The following is an 18,355-nucleotide window of genomic DNA, read 5'->3' as shown; positions in this document are numbered from 1 at the left end:
GGTGGAGCTCATTGCCTCATCAGGGTGCTGGGAATAAAGGAGCTGCAGAGCCTTCACTCAGTAACTCCACCGGCAGTCTCTCTGGCCGGCTGTTGTAGTTTCCCTGTTAAAAGTTATTGACTATAATCACTGTTTATGGTACTGAATCACAACTTTTTGGACAAAATAGCTTACAAACTTTCCACCAAATGCGGTCCCATGCATTTCCTTTTGTCATGAGCATTTCGTCAAAAAATCATGTCTTTGAAATAGGTACCAATCGACTCCAAATGGCCTGAAACGTGCTCCTAACAACATTCCCCAGGGTCCTTTTTGGCTGTGGGACTAAAAAAAAAATTAAAGCCACGTTACGCTCATTTCAATGGCGAAACGGTTTTTGTTGAATAACTTTGGAACGAAAGATCATAGAGACTCGGAAGTGACTTCCGTCAGACATAATTCGACCCTTCTGAACACGCCTGAGGTGGTTTCAAGTTTCTACGAATTACCATTCAAGAGATATAAGGATTTGAAACTTTGTTTTGGCTGTATCTCCGGAACAGAAGGTAGTAGAGACTTGAAAACAAGTCTGGCGTGTTCAGAACCATCGAATTATGGCAGGCGGAAACAACTTCTGAGGCTCTAGGACCAGCCGTTCGAAAGATTTCGTGTAAAAAGTTTTAGGTTTTAGCCCTATACCCTAACCCTAACCCTACCCTAACCCCCCCTAACCCTAACCCATCCACCACTGATGATGTGTCTCAAATTTAGGTTTAAACTACCTGACTAGGATCTCAAGTTGGACAATAGATCTGTTGACCTGTCTCCAATTTGAGAAAACTCTCTGACACCAGACTGACACCGACCTTGACCTATATGGTCGACTCCAATTCTTCTAAAGCTAATAATTTCGTCTTAAAAAACACTCACTTCCGGATTAAGGTCATAAATCGGACAGCCGTCTCAACCTTAAAAGTGATACTTGGGGCGAGGATAGGTTGTCCAAATGACAAGCGCCAGTCCGTTCCTTACCTCTGGTTCCCTACACTGAACCGTGCACATTGTCGGTTGCCACGGGGGGAACTATCGAGACAGATTATTCACACATAACCTTGACCCCTGAAACACCATGAAATATCCAGCCGTGGTTAGCTCGGCTACCGCGAAGAGTTGAACTCTGTTGCTTCAATGTTTTCAGGGAGTCTCAACAAAACATTAATTTAAACCAATTCCCTCATCTGACTTCCCCTTCTCTCCCACCCTACTTCCCTGATGGGATTGTCAGGGAGGGTACGAGATTGTGGTTATGCCCAATCAGGTGGAGTGCTAGTTGGAAATGTGCTCACATTTCCTTGTACTCACAACAATTCCCGCTCTTATTATTCTTCTTCTTAAAGGCATATGCTTTAGTCTTAATACCTCAAAAACACTTAGTTCCGTATTAATGTAACAAATCGGATGACTGTTTCGACCCAAAATAGTAATGCTACGCGAGGAGAGGTTGTCTGGTTGACAAGCGCCGGCCAGTGCCTTGCCTTTAGTTCTCTACACCAAACCGTGAGCATCGTTGGATGTCACGGGGGGAACTATCGAGATAGATTACTTACACCTAACCCTAACCCTAACCCTCTAACCCTGGGCATGTAGGTCCCCTCCCACAGTCTCTCTGTGCCAAGTTTGGTCTCCCTACCACTTATACTTTTTGAGTTATTTCGAGTGAGCAAATTCATTTTCTGGTTTTCATCCTATATCCTAACCCTAACCCTAACACACCAGAGGTGGTTTCAAGTTTCTACGACTTACCATTCCGTTGATATAAGGATTTGAAACTTTGTTTTGGCTGTATCTCCGGAACGGAAGGTCGTAGAGACTTGAAACCATGTCTGGCGTGTTCAGAAACATTTAATAAAGGCAGGCATAAATCAACTTCCGAGGCTCTAGGACCTTCCGTTCGAAAGATATCGAGTAAAAAGTTAAGTTCCGGGGGGAACTTTATGGGTTTTCACCCTATATCCTAACCCTAACCCTGGATAGAAATATGTAAGACACGGGCGACCACTGCAAACTCAAGATCTTTAAGAGAGTTCGGCTGGAAGAATGTAGTGAGATTTTTCATAACTCCTAAATTAACAGCACTACAAACAGGCGCACAGAGCCGAGGCTTCTGCTGGAGACAATGTGGTACCCCTATGGCTAACCACTTTCATGTTTTCTGGGCCTGTTCGAAAATCCAGTCATTTTGGAGGGAGGTGTCAACCGAGATAAATAAAATAATAGGGGTGGATCTAGATTTTTCTTTTGTTGTTTTTATATCTCGGTAATATCTCGGAAACAGTCGTGCATAAGGACAGGTACCTGCTGAAGAATCTTCTGGCAAGTGGTAGGAAAGCCATAACCAGAAGGTGGTTGCAACCAGATTATCCAACATTGAACCAGTGGCATGGGATCATTCAAGAAATTTATTGTATGGAGAGACTTACTTTTGTTTTAAGACTTCAGTTGGATAATTGTATGGCACGCTGGAAAAAAGTGGATCGGGTATGCACCTGTGACATTTGGCTATGATAGCAATGAAACGGCTCTGGTCAAAGTGTAAACGACATTAGGTTTAATACTGCTTCTCGAAATGTTTCAGTCCTGGTTCTGTTGGACCTCAGTGCTGCCTTTGATACTGTAGATCACAGAATCCTGTTGTACAGGCTGGAAAACTGGGTTGGACTTTCTGGAGCGGTCCTTAACTGGTTCAGGTCCTACTTAGAAGGCCAGAGTTATTTTGTTACAATTGGCAGCTGTGAATCTGAGCGAGTGGCCATGACTTGTGGAGTCCCCCAGGAGTCAATTCTTGGACCTCTTCTGTTTAACTTGTATATGCTCCCTTTGGGTCAGATATTGCAGAACTTTAACATCAATTATCACAGTTATGCAGACGATACACAACTTTATGTGTCTCTGTCACCGGACGACTGCAGCCCAGCAGACGTACTGTGTCAGTGTCTGGAGGAGAAGTAAACACCTGGATGAGAGAGAATTTTCTACAATTAAATGAAGACAGAACTGAGATCATTCTGTTTGGGAGCAAAGAGAAGAGGGTCAGCGTTGGTAAATATCTTGAGACTCGGGACCTTACAATCACTGACCAAGTTGGTAACCTCAGAGTGTTGATAGACTCAGATCTGACTTTCAGCAGCCACATCAAAGCTGTCACCAAGGCAGCTTTTTACCATCTCAGAATCATCAACATCAACAGAATTAAAGGTTTCCTCTCACAAAAAGACCAGGAGAAACTCATCCATGCATTCATCTCCAGTAGACTCCATTACTGTAATGCTCTTTTAACTGGACTTCCCAAAAAGAGCATTAAACATATGCAGCTCATCCAGAACGCTGCTGCTAGAGTTTTAACCCGGACTAAGAGATCTGAACACATCACACCAGTTTTAAAATCTTTACTCTGGCTTCCAGTCAGTCACAGAATAGATTTTAAAAGCCTGCTGATGGTTTACAAATCCCAAAGCCCAAAATACATCTGTGATATCTTCAGAGAATATAAAGCCAGCAGAGGTCTTAGATCCAAGGACTCAGGTCAGCTGGTCCAGTCCAGAGTCCAGACTAAACATGGAGAAGCAGCATTTAGCTGTTATGCTGCAAACAAGTGGAACAAACTGTCAGTGGAGATTAAACTTTCACCAAATGTAGACATTTTTAAATCCAGGTTAAAAACATTTATTTTCTCATGTGTCTATGCATGAAATCTGCACGATATCTTTGAATTTATCTGGACTGTTGCTTGTTTTTAAATTCATTTAAATTGTTTCTCTTTATATTCTTTTATGTATTTTTAATGTTCTTGACAACGTAATTGTATTTTATGTAAAGCACTTTGAATTGTTTTGTACATGAAATGTGCTATACAAATAAATTTGACTTTGACTTAGAATAACTAAAAGTATGAGAGCAAGCAACTCCTAAGGTAGATTTGAATTAATACATCTGACAGACCAATGTCAAAGGCCAAAAATCATTTGTCATTTAACCAACTGCTTGGCTGGTCTGATCTCACAACCTCCAGGACACCATTATGCTTTGCAGACACTTTATTACACAAATAACATTGTTACTTAAAATAGTACTCTTGCAGCTAAATCAGTGTCACAACAAACATCAGGTAGCCCATGTGTGCCGGTCTTGTTAGAAATCTATGGCATGCTGTTCACAGAATCAGTCTTTCCAACTTTGTATTAAATTGGTGAGTATTAACAATTCATAAGTATTTGATGAATGTCTAAACATACATATGATCTTAACATTGAAAATGAAAAGCTGAGTAAATAAATTCAAATCCAAGAATCCAGAATGCAACTGGACCTTCTGAATGGATGGAGTACATAGACATTAACCCCTGTATCTGTGTGCTTCCTGTGTCTTTTTTTAATGGGTTGACTAGTTTTCATTCTTGCATGTTAATTGTTGCTAAACATGTCACTGTACTGTTAGTTTGATTTTCCTGAAATATTCCCAGATTTTGATTAATTCCACTCAACTCGACCAATTATTGTAGATCATTTAAAATTCAGTTTATATCACTTGTCTAATTTCTTTATATCATCAAATAACTGAACATTTCTTGAAGTCTGAGGTGCAAATGAAACCTTAATTTTAGTGATTTAAAAGCGTATGTAATGGTTAAAAGGAAAACCTTTCCAACTGACATTTTTGGTCTCATTACTGATCACAGTTCTTGACACTTAGATACTATCCTACATAATGGAGATGCTATTTATTGTAGAATGTCCTTGTTAAACTTTCTTTTTCGGTAGAAGCACAAGAAATGTTCACATTTTTAACATTTCTAAGGTATACACTCAGTGTTTAGCAACGATCTAATAATTCAAGACGAGTCTTTGACAAAACCCAGAGTTAAACCTAAAATTTACTGAGCCTTGCAGCCTACTTGCCACTGTTGTACAGTTCAAAACTATCTAAGCAACCACACCATTTCAGAAATGGGTCCTGGGAAACAATCTATATGGGTCCTGGGAATCTATTTTTTTTTCTTTTCTAATTGAGGAAAGGCAAAAAGAGATGTAAAAAGGCACAGAAGTCGAAGTGAAATTTAAGTGGACTACAATAAACATTCATTTTGAATAAGAATACTGTGGCAGAGACTCAATTAAGTGCAAGCTGTATCTTAACATCAGCGCTGTGGTCGGTTCATTTTGAAATACCAATAAATTACAAGTAATATCCAAATAATTCCACTTACCATCATTCTTACTTGGACAATGAAATATATATATATAAAAAAAAATCTGTTAAAGCAGCTGCGACTGAGTAAGTAAATTAGCGTGTCCTGCTCCTTCCGATGGCTGCAGGCTTGAAATGAATAGTTTCAAAATAAATAACACATTTAAAAACAAAAAAAAAGATAGAATAACAACAATCGATCAAATAATAAGAATAATCAGATTTGCTTGATAGATATTTGTTTTGTGGACTGAGAAGTTTCTGTCAAAAGAACCTCAATCAGGGAAAAACAATGAGTCATCATTAATGCAATTTATATACAACACCACATTTAAATATATACAGTAAACGGCAGGATTGGCAGTTACACACATGATTAAGAAGCACAATGCAATGTAAGCAGAAGACCACCAGCTGTTAGGCCCTGGTGCCTAAGAGCAGGACTGTGAAGGCGGCAGAGCAGAGTACTCCTCATTCTCAGAGTCGCTGCTGTCCTCAACATTCTTCTCCTGATCGCTGCCTTCAGTACTCAGCTGGTCAAAGCCCTGACGACTGTATCCCTTATGAGATGCAAAGAAGTTTCCCAGGTTCAGGCTACTCACCGCTTTGCCTGATCAGAGAGGAAAAATGAAGGTATCATTGAAAGCATATCTGAAGGAAGACAAATATTTTGTTTGGAAAATTTGAAAAGAAAGGGACATTTACAGAGCAGTGGGCATTGACTTTTATCAGTCACTGTCTTCATAATAAATCATTTTAGAACTTAACAACAAACTCTTTGGTAACATCAAGCAGAAACAGACAGATGCATGAGTGTACAGATTCGTCCCACAGTGTGTGCAGAAAAACATGATCCTTGTAGTCACAATACAGTCTGCATACAACAGAAAACCACTTTCACTTTCTCTCCAGGTCATATAGTTATAGTCACATTCAAAAGAAGTTATTTATCTTCAGAATCACAAGTCATTTACCTTTTATTTTTCCCAAGATGCCTCCCACAGAGTGGGGCTCTTTCACCTCACATTGTTCTGCAAAGACATAAAATGATTTTAAAGTGAGTGCAGACAAGATATCGGCAGCATAAAATCCAACAAAGCAAAGTGGGCAGAACAAAGGGGAGGGGAAATAAAAACTATTACAGTGAAGTTGGTACTATTAAGATGGAATTGTTTTTTTTTTACTTCTGAGGTGTGTTGATTCATGTCATACATACGGTTTTTCCTCCAGCACATGAACACTCCAATGAAGATGACAAGCAGCAGAGGGAGGAGAAGCAGGGTGCTGATTATGGCTGGGAGAACACCATTATCTCTGTTTGACTTTTCAGATTTCTTCTTCTCTTCATCCTCCACCCCTGACTCAGACTGTTGAGCCACAGTTTGTTTCTCTTGGATGGCTGCTGTCTTTGAATTGTTCTGATCTGGCTTCATCTTGGTTTGGACGAATGCCTCTATTTCTGCATGAGGAGAGATGTGATAAAAGATTAAATTGGGATTTGGTGACAGGAGTTATTATGGACGCACATCTACAACAGTGACAGGATATCCCTACATACAAAGGCCTAAACTTGAAAAACTATTCCTCAGAGTTAAGAGTGTTATTTTCTGTGCATTCCTATCAAATGCTAGAATAATGTTTCCACTCAAGTAGAAGGGAATGAAACCGAATGAAAATGCAAAGAACAGCCCTTAACAATCACATCAAAAGGGAATTATTCATCATTCTCTTCAGCACTGTAGCCAGTCTGACTAAGAGTCCGAGCTCTGCTGAGCCAGGTATTCTTTTAACTCTCAGCAGTGATGATTTCATGAGCTTCTTTATCAATAAAATTGTTTCTATCAGAGAGAAGATTGATGGAGTCCTTCCCACTATTATCAGTGATGTACCATCAGGTACAGCCGCTTTAGAAGTATCTTTAGAACCTGATTTGTATTCAGACGGCTTCTGTCCAGTTGATCTCTCTGAACTAACAACAGCAATAGTCTCTTCTAAACCATCAACTTGTGTTTTAGACCCAATCCCAACCAGACTGTTCAAGGAGGTTTTCCCATTAATTGACACTTCCATATTGGATTTGATCAATCTGTCTTTGTTGACAGGATATGTACCTCAGACTTTTAAGGTTGCTGTAATTAAACCTTTACTTAAAAAACCTACTCTTGATTCAGAGGTGTTGGCTCATTATAGACCTATATCCAATCTCCCTTTTATGTCTAAAGTTCTTGAAAAAATAGTTGCAGCTCAGCTTTGTGATCATTTCCACAGATATAATCTGTTTGGAGAGTTTCAGTCAGGATTCAGAGTGCATCATAGCACAGAAACTGCATTGCTGAAAGTTACCAATGATCTCCTCTTAGCCTCTAATAGCGGACTTGTGTCTGTGCTTGTCCTGTTGGATCTCAGTGCTGCATTTGATACGGTCGATCATAGTATCTTATTAAAGAGACTTGAACATGTTATTGGGATTAAAGGAACTGCATTAGGCTGGTTTAAGTCATATTTATCTGATAGATTTCAGTTTGTTCTTGTAAATGAAGAATCTTCCTCACACACCAGAGTAAGTCATGGAGTTCCTCAGGGTTCTGTGCTTGGACCGATTCTTTTCACTTTATACATGCTTCCATTAGGTAACATTATTAGACAGCATGGCATAAATTTCCATTGCTATGCTGATGATACTCAGCTGTACTTATCTATAAAACCAGATGAACCCAATAGGTTGGTCAGACTACAAGCACGTCTTGAAGACATAAAGAACTGTCTGCTTCTAAATTCAGACAAAACTGAAGTCGTTATCTTTGGACCTGAGCGCTTCAGGGAGAAATTGTCTAGCTATATAGTTACTCTAGATGGTATTTCCTTAGCTTCTAGTTCTACAGTGAGGAACCTTGGAGTTATTTTTGACCAGAATTTATCATTTGACTGATTATTGGGCTGTCCCACATATTCTCTGAAAAGCCTTCAGTTGATCCAAAATGCTGCAGCCAGAGTTCTGATGAGAACTAACAGCAGAGATCATATTTCTCCAGTTTTAGCTTCTCTTCATTGGCTCCCTGTTAAATTCAGAATAGAATTTAAGATTCTTCTCCTCACATATAAAGCTCTTAATGACCGAGCTCCATCATATCTTAAAGATCTCATGATAAGATATTTTCCTAACAGAGCACTTTGCTCTCAGACTGCAGGTTTACTTGAGGTTCCCAGAGTTTCTAAAAGTAGAATGGGAGGCAGAGCCTTCAGTTATCAGGCCCCTCTCTGTGGAACCAGCTGCCAGTTTGGGGGGCAGAGCCTTCAGTTATCAGGCCCCTCTCTGTGGAACCAGCTGCCAGTTTGGCTTCAGGAAGCAGACACCCTCTCTACCTTTAAGACCAGGCTTAAAACTTTCCTTTCTGATAAAGCTTATAGTTAGGGATGGCTCAGGTGACCCTGAAACATCCCATAGTTAAGCTGCTTTAGGCCCAGTCTGCTGGGGGGCCTCATCTGTCACACCTTTCCCCTCTTTACTCTCTTTTTCCCCCGTCTAATTTCTGAAATGATATCATGAACATGTGACATTATTGTGGTCATTAACTCGTGTTTCCCTGTTCCAACAGATATCCTTTGAATGGTGTTACAGTGTTTGTTGTCCCCTCTTTTCTGTCCTCTCAAACCCCAGCTGGTGGAGGCGGATGGCCACCCTTCCTGGTTCTGGTTCTGCCAGAGGTTTCTTCCTGTTCAAAGGGAGTCGTGGAGGAGTTCAAGTATCTCGGGGTCTTGTTCACGAGTGGGGGACGAATGGAGCAGGAGATTGACAGGCGGATCGGTGCGGCGTCTGCACTGATGCGGGCTCTGCACCGGCCCGTCGTGGTGAAGAAGGAGTTGAGCCAGAAGACGAAGCTCTCGATTTACCGGTCAATATACGTTCCTACCCTCACCTATGGTCACGAGCTGTGGGTAGTGACCGAAAGAACGAGATTGCGAATACAAGTGGCCGAAATGACTTTCCTCCGCAGGGTGTCTGGGCTCTCCCTTAGAGATAGGGTGAGAAGCTCGGTCATCCGGGAGGGGCTCAGAGTAGAACCGCTTCTCCTCCGTATCGAGTGGAGTCAGATGAGGTGGCTCGGGCACCTGGTTAGGATGCCTCCTGGACGCCTCCCTGGTGAGGTGTTCCGGGCCCGTCCCACTGGGAGGAGGCCCCGGGGAAGACCCAGGACACGTTGGAGAGACTATGTATCTCGGCTGGCCTGGGAACGCCTCGGGGTCCCCCCAGAAGAGCTGGAGGAAGTGGCCGGGGACAGGGACGTCTGGGTCTCTCTTTTCAAGCTGCTGCCCCCGCAACCCGATCCCCGGACAAGCGGAAGATGATGGATGGATGGATGGATAAAAAAACTTTATAAATGATTTTCTTTTTTAAATTATTTTTTAAATTTTTAAACCAGCATAATTTCTTATCGTTTAAACAATATGAGTTTCACAAACTGATTGACAGCTGAGTGGTGTAAAATGTCTAAATTGAATTCTAAAATGGAGGTAATGAAAATGGATGGAAGTGAAAACACCCAGCTTAGAACAGTGATGTCAACTGATGTGATCCAAACAGCTGTGACATACGGAAATGCGGTTATTTCAGAGGGGGGCTGGTGTGAGCCTTACAGTTCGGGTGAGGAACTTGCACATCAAAAGTACGTCACATGTGCTGATTCTCAACGCTCCTGACAGAAGAAGCTGTTCACAAACCAGCTTTGCAAAATTATTCCTCCACTGTGTCCCGACTCCCGAGTCTACCCCCAGGCCTTCTTCCAGTGGGACAGACGCTGCCCCAGTCCACGTATCAGTCTCCTGCTCTGTGCTACTCCCCCATGTGAGAACAAAGCACCAACTCATTTAAACTTTATATATTAAACTTCTCCATGTAAGGCAGCAAATCCCTCCTGACCTGTGGAGGACAAACCACGCTTTTCTGACACAGAGCCATGGTGCTAATTCTCATAGCAAACAAATAACTTTTGGAAGTGTTTTTCCCATGGAAATATACTAACCTTCTGCTTCTAAATACTTGATCCTGTCCTATTCCAGATCTTTACATATTGTTTGCAAGGCCACACCACCAAACATCACAATCATAGTTTATTTGTAACTTAGCATATTGTTTCTCAGAGATGAGCTGAACATAGTTTTTAACTCTTCAGTCTCAATAACATGAGATCCAGCTAACCTTGACTTTTGGCAACCACACAACAAATTATTCTGGAACTGATTCAGGTTTTAGACTCCTAGTTATTTGTTACTCTTCTCCACCTGTACACTGTTTATAGGAGAAAAGATGTTGCAGCAAACATAACATGTACTGCATCATTTGATTATTACAAACACAAGTATTCAGGAGACTGTTAACTGGATATACTACATGGGTAGTAAATATTGTTTTATAAAACAAATCAAGAGGATGGCGAGGTGTGGAGCTTGAATAGGAAACAGTGGCTGCAGGTATTCTAATAATTACCACGTACAACCCTTCTTTGCCTGTTTTAAACATCAAGGCAACAGGCTGGATGATGGACAGCAGCAAATTAACTTCTGCAGAACTCACCTTCAAGTTTCTGAACCTCAATTCCAGCTTTCTTGACTGAGCGATGAAGTTCTGGGAAATTATTATAAAAAAGTTTTTTTGGAACAAGGTAATGTATCCAGATCACCAAACAACACCAAGTTTAGTGATTTCTATGTAGAAGGTTAGAAAATTAATCTGCAAAGCTACAACAAACAAAATAGCATAAATAAAATTTAAAATTTAAATTTCACATAAAACAAGCTATGAAGGACTTCTGTTAGAACACTGAAAGACATTTTTTGTATGAATACACATCAGTAATCAGTGTCTTATTTGCGATAGACAATGGTCAGAACGTTCTTAGTTTGGAGAATCAAACTTTCCTGACAGGTGAGCTAAAGCTGGAAGCTACACAGAACATCAACTTCCGTGAGGAAAACATCACCATCTCTCCTACCAATAAACCCTGGGTCACCAAGGAGCTAAAAATCATCATCAACAAAAAGATACGGATCTTCTTCTCTGGGAGAAAGATGGAGAAAAAGGAGGTCAATAAAGAGGTTAACAGGGTCATTAAGATTGCCAAGCTCAACTACAAGAACAAAGTGGAGGAAAAATTTTCTCAGGGAAACCTCCGCTCAGCTTGGCAGGCCTTAAGAGAATGGCACCTGAGAACATACCCACCAGCAGCAACCCTGTAAACCTCCCCGGAAGTACCTCAGAATCTCTCCCTAACATCCTTGATTCCTTCTTCTCCAGATTTGAGACCAACAACTCCACCCAGCTAGCTGACATCAGGTCAAACCTCAAATCCAGTGACCCGCCCATCTCCTTCCTCACCGTGGACGTGGTGAGGGCCCCTTAAGAGGTCTAAGGTCAACAGCACACCTGGTGCTGATAACATCATGGCCGGGTCCTCGGACACTGTGCCGAGCAGTTAGGTTAGGTTATTGGACCTCCTGCTGCCCACCTGAGCACTGTGTACGAGCAGCAGGCTCGTCATATTCTCAGTGACTCAACACACGATCTATTCCCAGCATTTGAGCGGCTGCCATCCGGTCGCAGGTTCCGCTGTCCAGCTTGTAAGACCCAGAGAAGGAGAGCGACCTTTGTTCCTAATTCCATTCTCCTCCTGAACTCAAAGGGGTCACAATAATTTAAGATGTGCAATATTACAACAATGTGCAATATCATTATATCATGTGCAATTACCATACAGTTGCTCATCACACCCATCTTGTGTATTTTTGTACATATTTATTTAAATTTTCTATTTTCTTTTCTTTATTTTATTAAACGTGCTCTTAAATGTTTGCATCGCTCTTTGCCCTCCTAATTGCCCCTCGGGGATAAATGAAGTGATTCTGATTCTGAGAACAAGGTCACCAGAACAGCCAATTTTCCCCATTTAATACAACTCAAACCTAAAAGATGTCATAGCAGTCTGAGCGAATGCTGTATTTTATTTACACCATTTCACTTCTGCATCAAACAGCTGTTAACGCTTCCTCCAACATAGTGTCCATGTAGTGACGCCGTCTGCAAATGGTGTAAATATCCATCATAAAGTGTTCGCTTGGAACAAGGAATTTTTGGGGGATTTGAGTGGTTTCAGATGGTGAAAAATGTGCTTTGAGTCTTTTTTTAGCTCACCTGTCGACAAAACTTCTGATCTAAACAGAGAGCCTTCTGGTTGCTGTCTACTGCAGGTAAGACACTGACCACTTAGAAGTACCTTTTCCAACCCTAATTAATAAAAATTAGATATTGATAGACTTAATAAAGATGTGCTTACTCTGAGCAGTAAACTTGAAGACTGATTTACTGCCTGCATCGCCAACAAAAATGCTGCCATCCCCTGTTTCCACGATGTCATGAGGCATTTTAAACTCCTGTTATGAAGGAAAATACAGATCTATTCAAAAGTCAAAGTTGAAAAATAAAAATCATACAACATCAATTAATCCAAATGTTCTATATATAGTACATGTCTTTTTGACTCAGGAAGGAGGAAATTAACCTTGGCTCCTCATTCTTTATGACAGTATTGTGGAAATGTGCATTCTTTGGCTTTAGGACTCTTCAGCTACATGATACATGAGTTTTTCATCATAATCAATAATAAATAAATCTTGATGTCGTATTGCAACAGCCACCAACCACTTGACCAAAGCTGGCAGGCTGGATAGACTACATGTATACCCATATCATGACTAACAGTTCTAAGTGCGACTTACATGAGTAGATGTCCACTGAGGATGACTGCTCAGAAAGCAGTTTCACACATTTGTGAATGGCTTTTTTCAGCTTGTGTGTAATGTAAATAACACCATAATGACAACTGATGCCCTCACCAAATGGCAATCACTTGCAATTAGTTTATGCTCCAGGACAATGGGTGCATGGACAGTCACTCAAATACTGACTGATGTTCATCCTCTATAGAGATATGTCAGCAGGTGAGAATCTTTATATATCCTAAAACAAAGACTGATTACTCTAAAGCTTGTTGCTGCTAGCTTTTAAAGATTTGCAACTGAAATAAATTGAACTGAACTATCAAATATTTCTCTGTCTTCCCCAAAATTATAGCCTATGAGTGTGTAACATAACCTTGCAAACTGCATCAAATTAGGGTTAAGGGTTAGACTGGACTGGAAATGAAACCCTGAGGTTTGCAGCACCTGTTGAAGCAGCAGAACTGTTGGAAGCTCTAACAACACATATCAAAACGGATGTTCCTCAGGGTGCTGAGACAAATATCCATCATCATGTCACCATATTGCCATGTACAGGCCTTTCTTCCTCTTCATCTCCAGATACTCAGAAAGTCATTGACCTATTTTGTGTCATTCAATTATTAATTAATTCAGTCAAGTATGTGTGTGTTTTTACTGTGTTCAGGAGGAAGAGCAGTCATCTACCAATCGGAAGGTCAGTGGTCTGATTTGGGCTGACCCTTGGGGGAGAGGAAGGGTACACCCTGGACAGGTCGCCAGTCCATCACAGGGCCACACAGAGACAAATGACCATCCACACTCACACTCACTCCTAAGGACAATTTAGAGACACCAGTTAACCTAACATGCTGTTTTTGGACGGTGGGAGGAAGCCGGAGTACCCGGAGAGAACCCATACATACACGGGGAGTAGATGCAGACTCCATACAGAAAAAACTAGTTAAAGTGATTTGTTGAAAGAAATGATATCTCACATCCCAAACCAAGTGTGGTCTAAAAATTATGCTGATGTTGGTTTGGTGAAATCTGCTAATCCAGTGAAAGTAGAGTTGAGACCCAATGTAAAACTTCCTAATCGTCCTCAGTATCCACTCAAGCCAGAAGCAGAGGAGGGGGTGAGTGGGACAGTAGAAGGTTTTGTAGGAAAAGGAGTGTTAGTCCAGACAGACAGTGTGTGTAATACTCCAATCAGTAGTGTTAGTGTATAACAAAGTAAACGAGATGCTAGGGTTGGATGTGGAAAAAGGGAGAGTTAAAAGATCTAGTGGTAACTACATCATGGATAAACATGTTTACTTGGATACAATAAGGCAGCTGAGAGGTATTCCTTTTGAGTTCAAAGCACGCAGTGAGATTGCAGCTGGATTTGAGTCTATTTTGCTATGGATCACAATTAACAAAAATGTGGAGTGGATTAACTACATATACTACAACCAACAGAGGGTTCTTAACTACACGAGTGAAGGGCTTGCAGCCTTTGGAGAACAACTACATGAGACTGGTAGGATCATGCTAATCTGTTCGAGGAAAGAAAACAACAAGAAGGATAACAATACTGACAAGTTTCAGGTTAAGCACTACAATCACACTAAATGCAAGGTAGTTCTTCCATTACTACAAAAAGATGCAGGTTAACTGCTACTAGGTCAGTCATATGTGTGGAAGTGAGTGGTTTTATGTATATGTCGTAGCTGGAGAATGTACCCATCCCGTGGTCAAATTTAGGCAGGTATCTGTGGTTAGGGAAAGTGCCAAGGCAGGTCAGTGTGGTCTTAAGAGGGTTTACCTTTTTGTTTGGACTGAAGGTATCCAAAATTTCTTTGGTTGAATAATTTATGACAAAACCTCTCAGTGGAGCCGAGCGATATGGCGATTCCCCATTTACTGCAAAAATCAATCCATCTAAAAGGTATGAAGGCAGAACGCGCGCACACACACACACACACACACACACACACACAAATTAACTGTTAAACACTGACAAATATTAAGATAATTCTTATATTTATTATCTGGATCACGGTTTAAATAACTGCATCCTGCATTTTCCTTCATGTTTTTTAAGAAGTCCAACTGTCAAACTGGGCTGATGGTGTTCACATGATAATCAGGGGATTTTCTCTCATGTAACAGAGCTACTCCAGATCTGAGGAAGAGATTTTATATCTTTCCAAAATACCATGGGATGAGTAGTTTTAGCTATGAAAAAAAAAAAAAATAAAATCTGCTGCTATGATTTGGATGAGTAAGAAGAAAAGTAGAGATCAGGTTAGTATACTGACCTCCAGCAGGGCTGTAGGTGATGGCAAACACCTCTCCTCCAAACTCATCTCTCTTTATCTCTTTGACAAACTCTCCAGTTTCAGCCATGAAGCACTGGATACGTCCATTCTCTCTGTCAGCAACACAAACCTCCTTCTTGTCTGAGAGGAACACCAAACTGTGGGGGATCTGAAACGGTGTGCGCCTTCTCCTGTCTGACGATCCTTCAGTCAAAACAACACAAGATGTGGCCAGTGTTCCATGAGTAGCAGTGATGTGGAAATCATCAGAATTATTGCAAGGGTTAGAACACTCATGATTTCTATTTAAATTAAAGTTGGACATTAAATATTCAAACAAAAAGCTGTTGTTGGAAAAAAAAAGTAAATGTAATTTGATATAGATAGATAGTAGCCAGATAAACATGCATATTTAACACTTTTACAAACAAAGTGCTGCATTCCAGTGTTCCAGAAACACATCTCCCCATCCGGACATACTGTGGTCTGGCAGTCAGATAGTCTGTAATCCATGATGTCAGGGAGGGGGCCACACCCATACCTAGCAGCTTGTCTCTCAGTATGGGAGGCCGTATGGTGTTGAAGGCACTGGAGAAGTCAAAGAACATGATTCTCACATATGAACCAGGCACATCCAGATAAGCATATGCCCGATGCAACATGTACAGAATCGCGTCTTCCACTCCTATGTGTTTCTGGTAGGCAAACTGGAGGGGGTCAAGATCAGCAAGATCCTCAGCAACCTGCAATCTCATGCGACGAAACCGGTACTTTGTCCATCTGAGGGCTCGTATTGAAGAGCCTCTGAAGAGGGACTGCTAGTTATCCAGCACAGTCCCTCAGAAGCCTTGGACAGACTCCATCTGGGCCTGAAGCCCTCCCTGACTTAAGTCTGATCAAAGAGTTCAGCTCCCACCTCTTCTGTTGTTAGAGACAGAGGGAGTTACTCAGACTTGCTGCCACTCAGACCAGCACATAGCAACTGGGTTGCTGTAATTAGTTTCTGATTACAGTAACACTGAAATAATTGTGGAAAAACAACACCTGGTGCCGATCAACTTGGTGACTTAACAGCAGGTCAGTTATATGATTCTGGGTTAAAGGAGCATCCACCAAAGGGCAAAATTTTCAAAATTAAATGTGTGGACAGGGTTCTGCTCAGCAGCAAGACTAAATAATCGTACTTTTCCACAGTCCCCAACTGTTAACCTTTAGCCTTTGATAGTATCCTCATACATCAAAAATATATCCAGATCCAACTAAAAGTGGAACACAAGGCATCATTCTTGGCAGAATTCAACACAACATTCTCCAAACTTGAGGTGAAGTTGGGCAATATCGACACCCACTTCAAATCTCCAACAGTGTCTTCTGCCATTGGAATCTTCCGCCGACACTACCAGCAATAAATTGCAAGCTGTGAAAATACTGAGTTGACAACAATGGCTGTAGATAATGCTAAACAGAGAGCTAAACAAGTCAGTGTTGAAACCAGAAGTCGCCAGAACTAAAGAAGATTCTTGGCCTCCACGACAACATCAAAGGACCTTTGCCAACAACCTTGTTCCTTAAACTCCTGTTCTAGGTTTTTGGTGAGCACCTGCTAAGCTGGACTGAGCTCCCCATACCACTGCAGCTAAACTAGGCCCTGGTTGGGAAACCAAGGCAGTCGTGATACAACTGTTTTGTTAGCAAACGGTGGCAGCAGATGTGAAGAGCTTTGTGTGTGAATGCTCAGTTTGCATTTCTTTAGCCTTCATGAACCCGCTTACAACTGGGAGTGTACCCATCCCCACCACACGTCCACTGGATGGAGGAGACTTTATATAATCTAAAAATTAAAAACTCATTCTCACTTTCAGGCTCATACAAGTTATTTTGGTATATAGAACCTTTTTTCTAGAACTAGCCAACTGTCTTAGTTGAACTTTTAAAAAAAAAAAAAATTGAGGAAAAAAGGAAGAGATTTTAATGGCTTTGCCACTCTGTGAAACACTGCATGGGCAAAAAGAAAATTAGTTTTCAAAAGGGCTCTTAAAAATGGCATATAACTCTTTTAACTCTTGTCTCTTTAAACAAAGGACAAGGCTGAAAACCACGGTTATGATCTTCTGACACTGAGGTGGTGGTGGTGTGGTAGTGTATTAAAAAACACAATCCTTAAAACACACCGCTGGATCCATAAAGTTTAAACTCCAGCAAGCAGAGTAAAGTTATGCATAAACAGGATAGACAAATGCAGCAGCTTTCTGTGCACGTGGGAATTGTTGTTTAAATTTGTCACTTGACTTTAAAAAAAAAAAAATGCAGTAAGGAGGCTGTTGAATAGATTAGTTGATTAATGGCAAATAATGTAGATGATACAAAGCAAAGAAGTAATGCTAGGTCTTCATAAAACAGCAGTTAAAGTGTTATCAGAAAAAAAAGTTGTGTGTCATAGTGCTGGGAAGGAGCCACCAAATGGACACACTAACAAGAACGACAGGATAGTGTTCAACAGAATTTAAACACCACCTTCCCGTTCAACTGCTTGTTTATCGGCTCCTTTGGCTTTTTATGCCTTTCCAAGTGCGAGTAAATATAAAGGTAGTCAGATACCTGCGCCCCACTGAGACAGGTATATGCCATCAGCAGAGAACTTCAGTATCCTCGCATTACAGTAGCCATCAGACACAAAGATGTTCCCCGTTTCAGTGTCGACAGCCACATCAGTTGGTTGGCAGAAATGGTTGTTGTCACTTCCTGGTGTAAAAGCTTCTCCCAGTTCCAGCAGAGTTCGATCTCTGCCGTCACTGCTCACTTTCAACACCTGAGGAAGTACAGAGTAGTTAACAACTGATGATCTAAAATGGAAATATACGGGGTGTGAGTACGTAATAATATGGTCATCATTAAAATATCATTATCAAGAAATGTAGAATTAAAGTATCTGTAAATGTGATATGGACACTTGACATAACTTTACTGGCACCATTCCCATTAATTATCTGCTGTCAAATATATACAACACAGCACATATGCTACCCACTGAAGTCATGCAGTACTGGCCTGAGGCAGCTGACATACCCTCAAAACTG

The 18,355-nt window shown here is 41.1% G+C and overlaps 1 protein-coding gene across 2 annotated transcripts in view; it reads right to left on the bottom strand.

The window, feature by feature from the left end:
- Positions 1 to 4,055: 4,055 nt before the first annotated feature.
- pam (peptidylglycine alpha-amidating monooxygenase) overlaps positions 4,056 to 18,355 on the bottom strand; it is an 89,327-nt gene continuing 75,027 nt past the window's right edge. The window contains exons 18-25 of one of the 2 annotated variants that reach the window (XM_075456198.1): positions 17,877 to 18,087; positions 15,279 to 15,482; positions 14,783 to 14,898; positions 12,552 to 12,648; positions 10,796 to 10,846; positions 6,440 to 6,682; positions 6,198 to 6,254; positions 4,056 to 5,833 (exon numbers count right to left, since the gene is read on the bottom strand). In XM_075456198.1, coding sequence (XP_075312313.1) covers positions 5,655 to 5,833; positions 6,198 to 6,254; positions 6,440 to 6,682; positions 10,796 to 10,846; positions 12,552 to 12,648; positions 14,783 to 14,898; positions 15,279 to 15,482; positions 17,877 to 18,087 — 1,158 coding nt within the window. In that variant the 3' untranslated portion in view covers positions 4,056 to 5,654. The remainder of the gene's footprint in view (positions 5,834 to 6,197; positions 6,255 to 6,439; positions 6,683 to 10,795; positions 10,847 to 12,551; positions 12,649 to 14,782; positions 14,899 to 15,278; positions 15,483 to 17,876; positions 18,088 to 18,355) is intronic. The other variant, XM_075456199.1, reaches the window with a different exon arrangement.

This window comes from Odontesthes bonariensis, chromosome 22 (assembly GCF_027942865.1).
Source record: "Odontesthes bonariensis isolate fOdoBon6 chromosome 22, fOdoBon6.hap1, whole genome shotgun sequence".
Taxonomy (NCBI): Eukaryota; Metazoa; Chordata; class Actinopteri; order Atheriniformes; family Atherinopsidae; genus Odontesthes; species Odontesthes bonariensis.
This window is presented reverse-complemented; position numbering and strand designations above follow the sequence as displayed.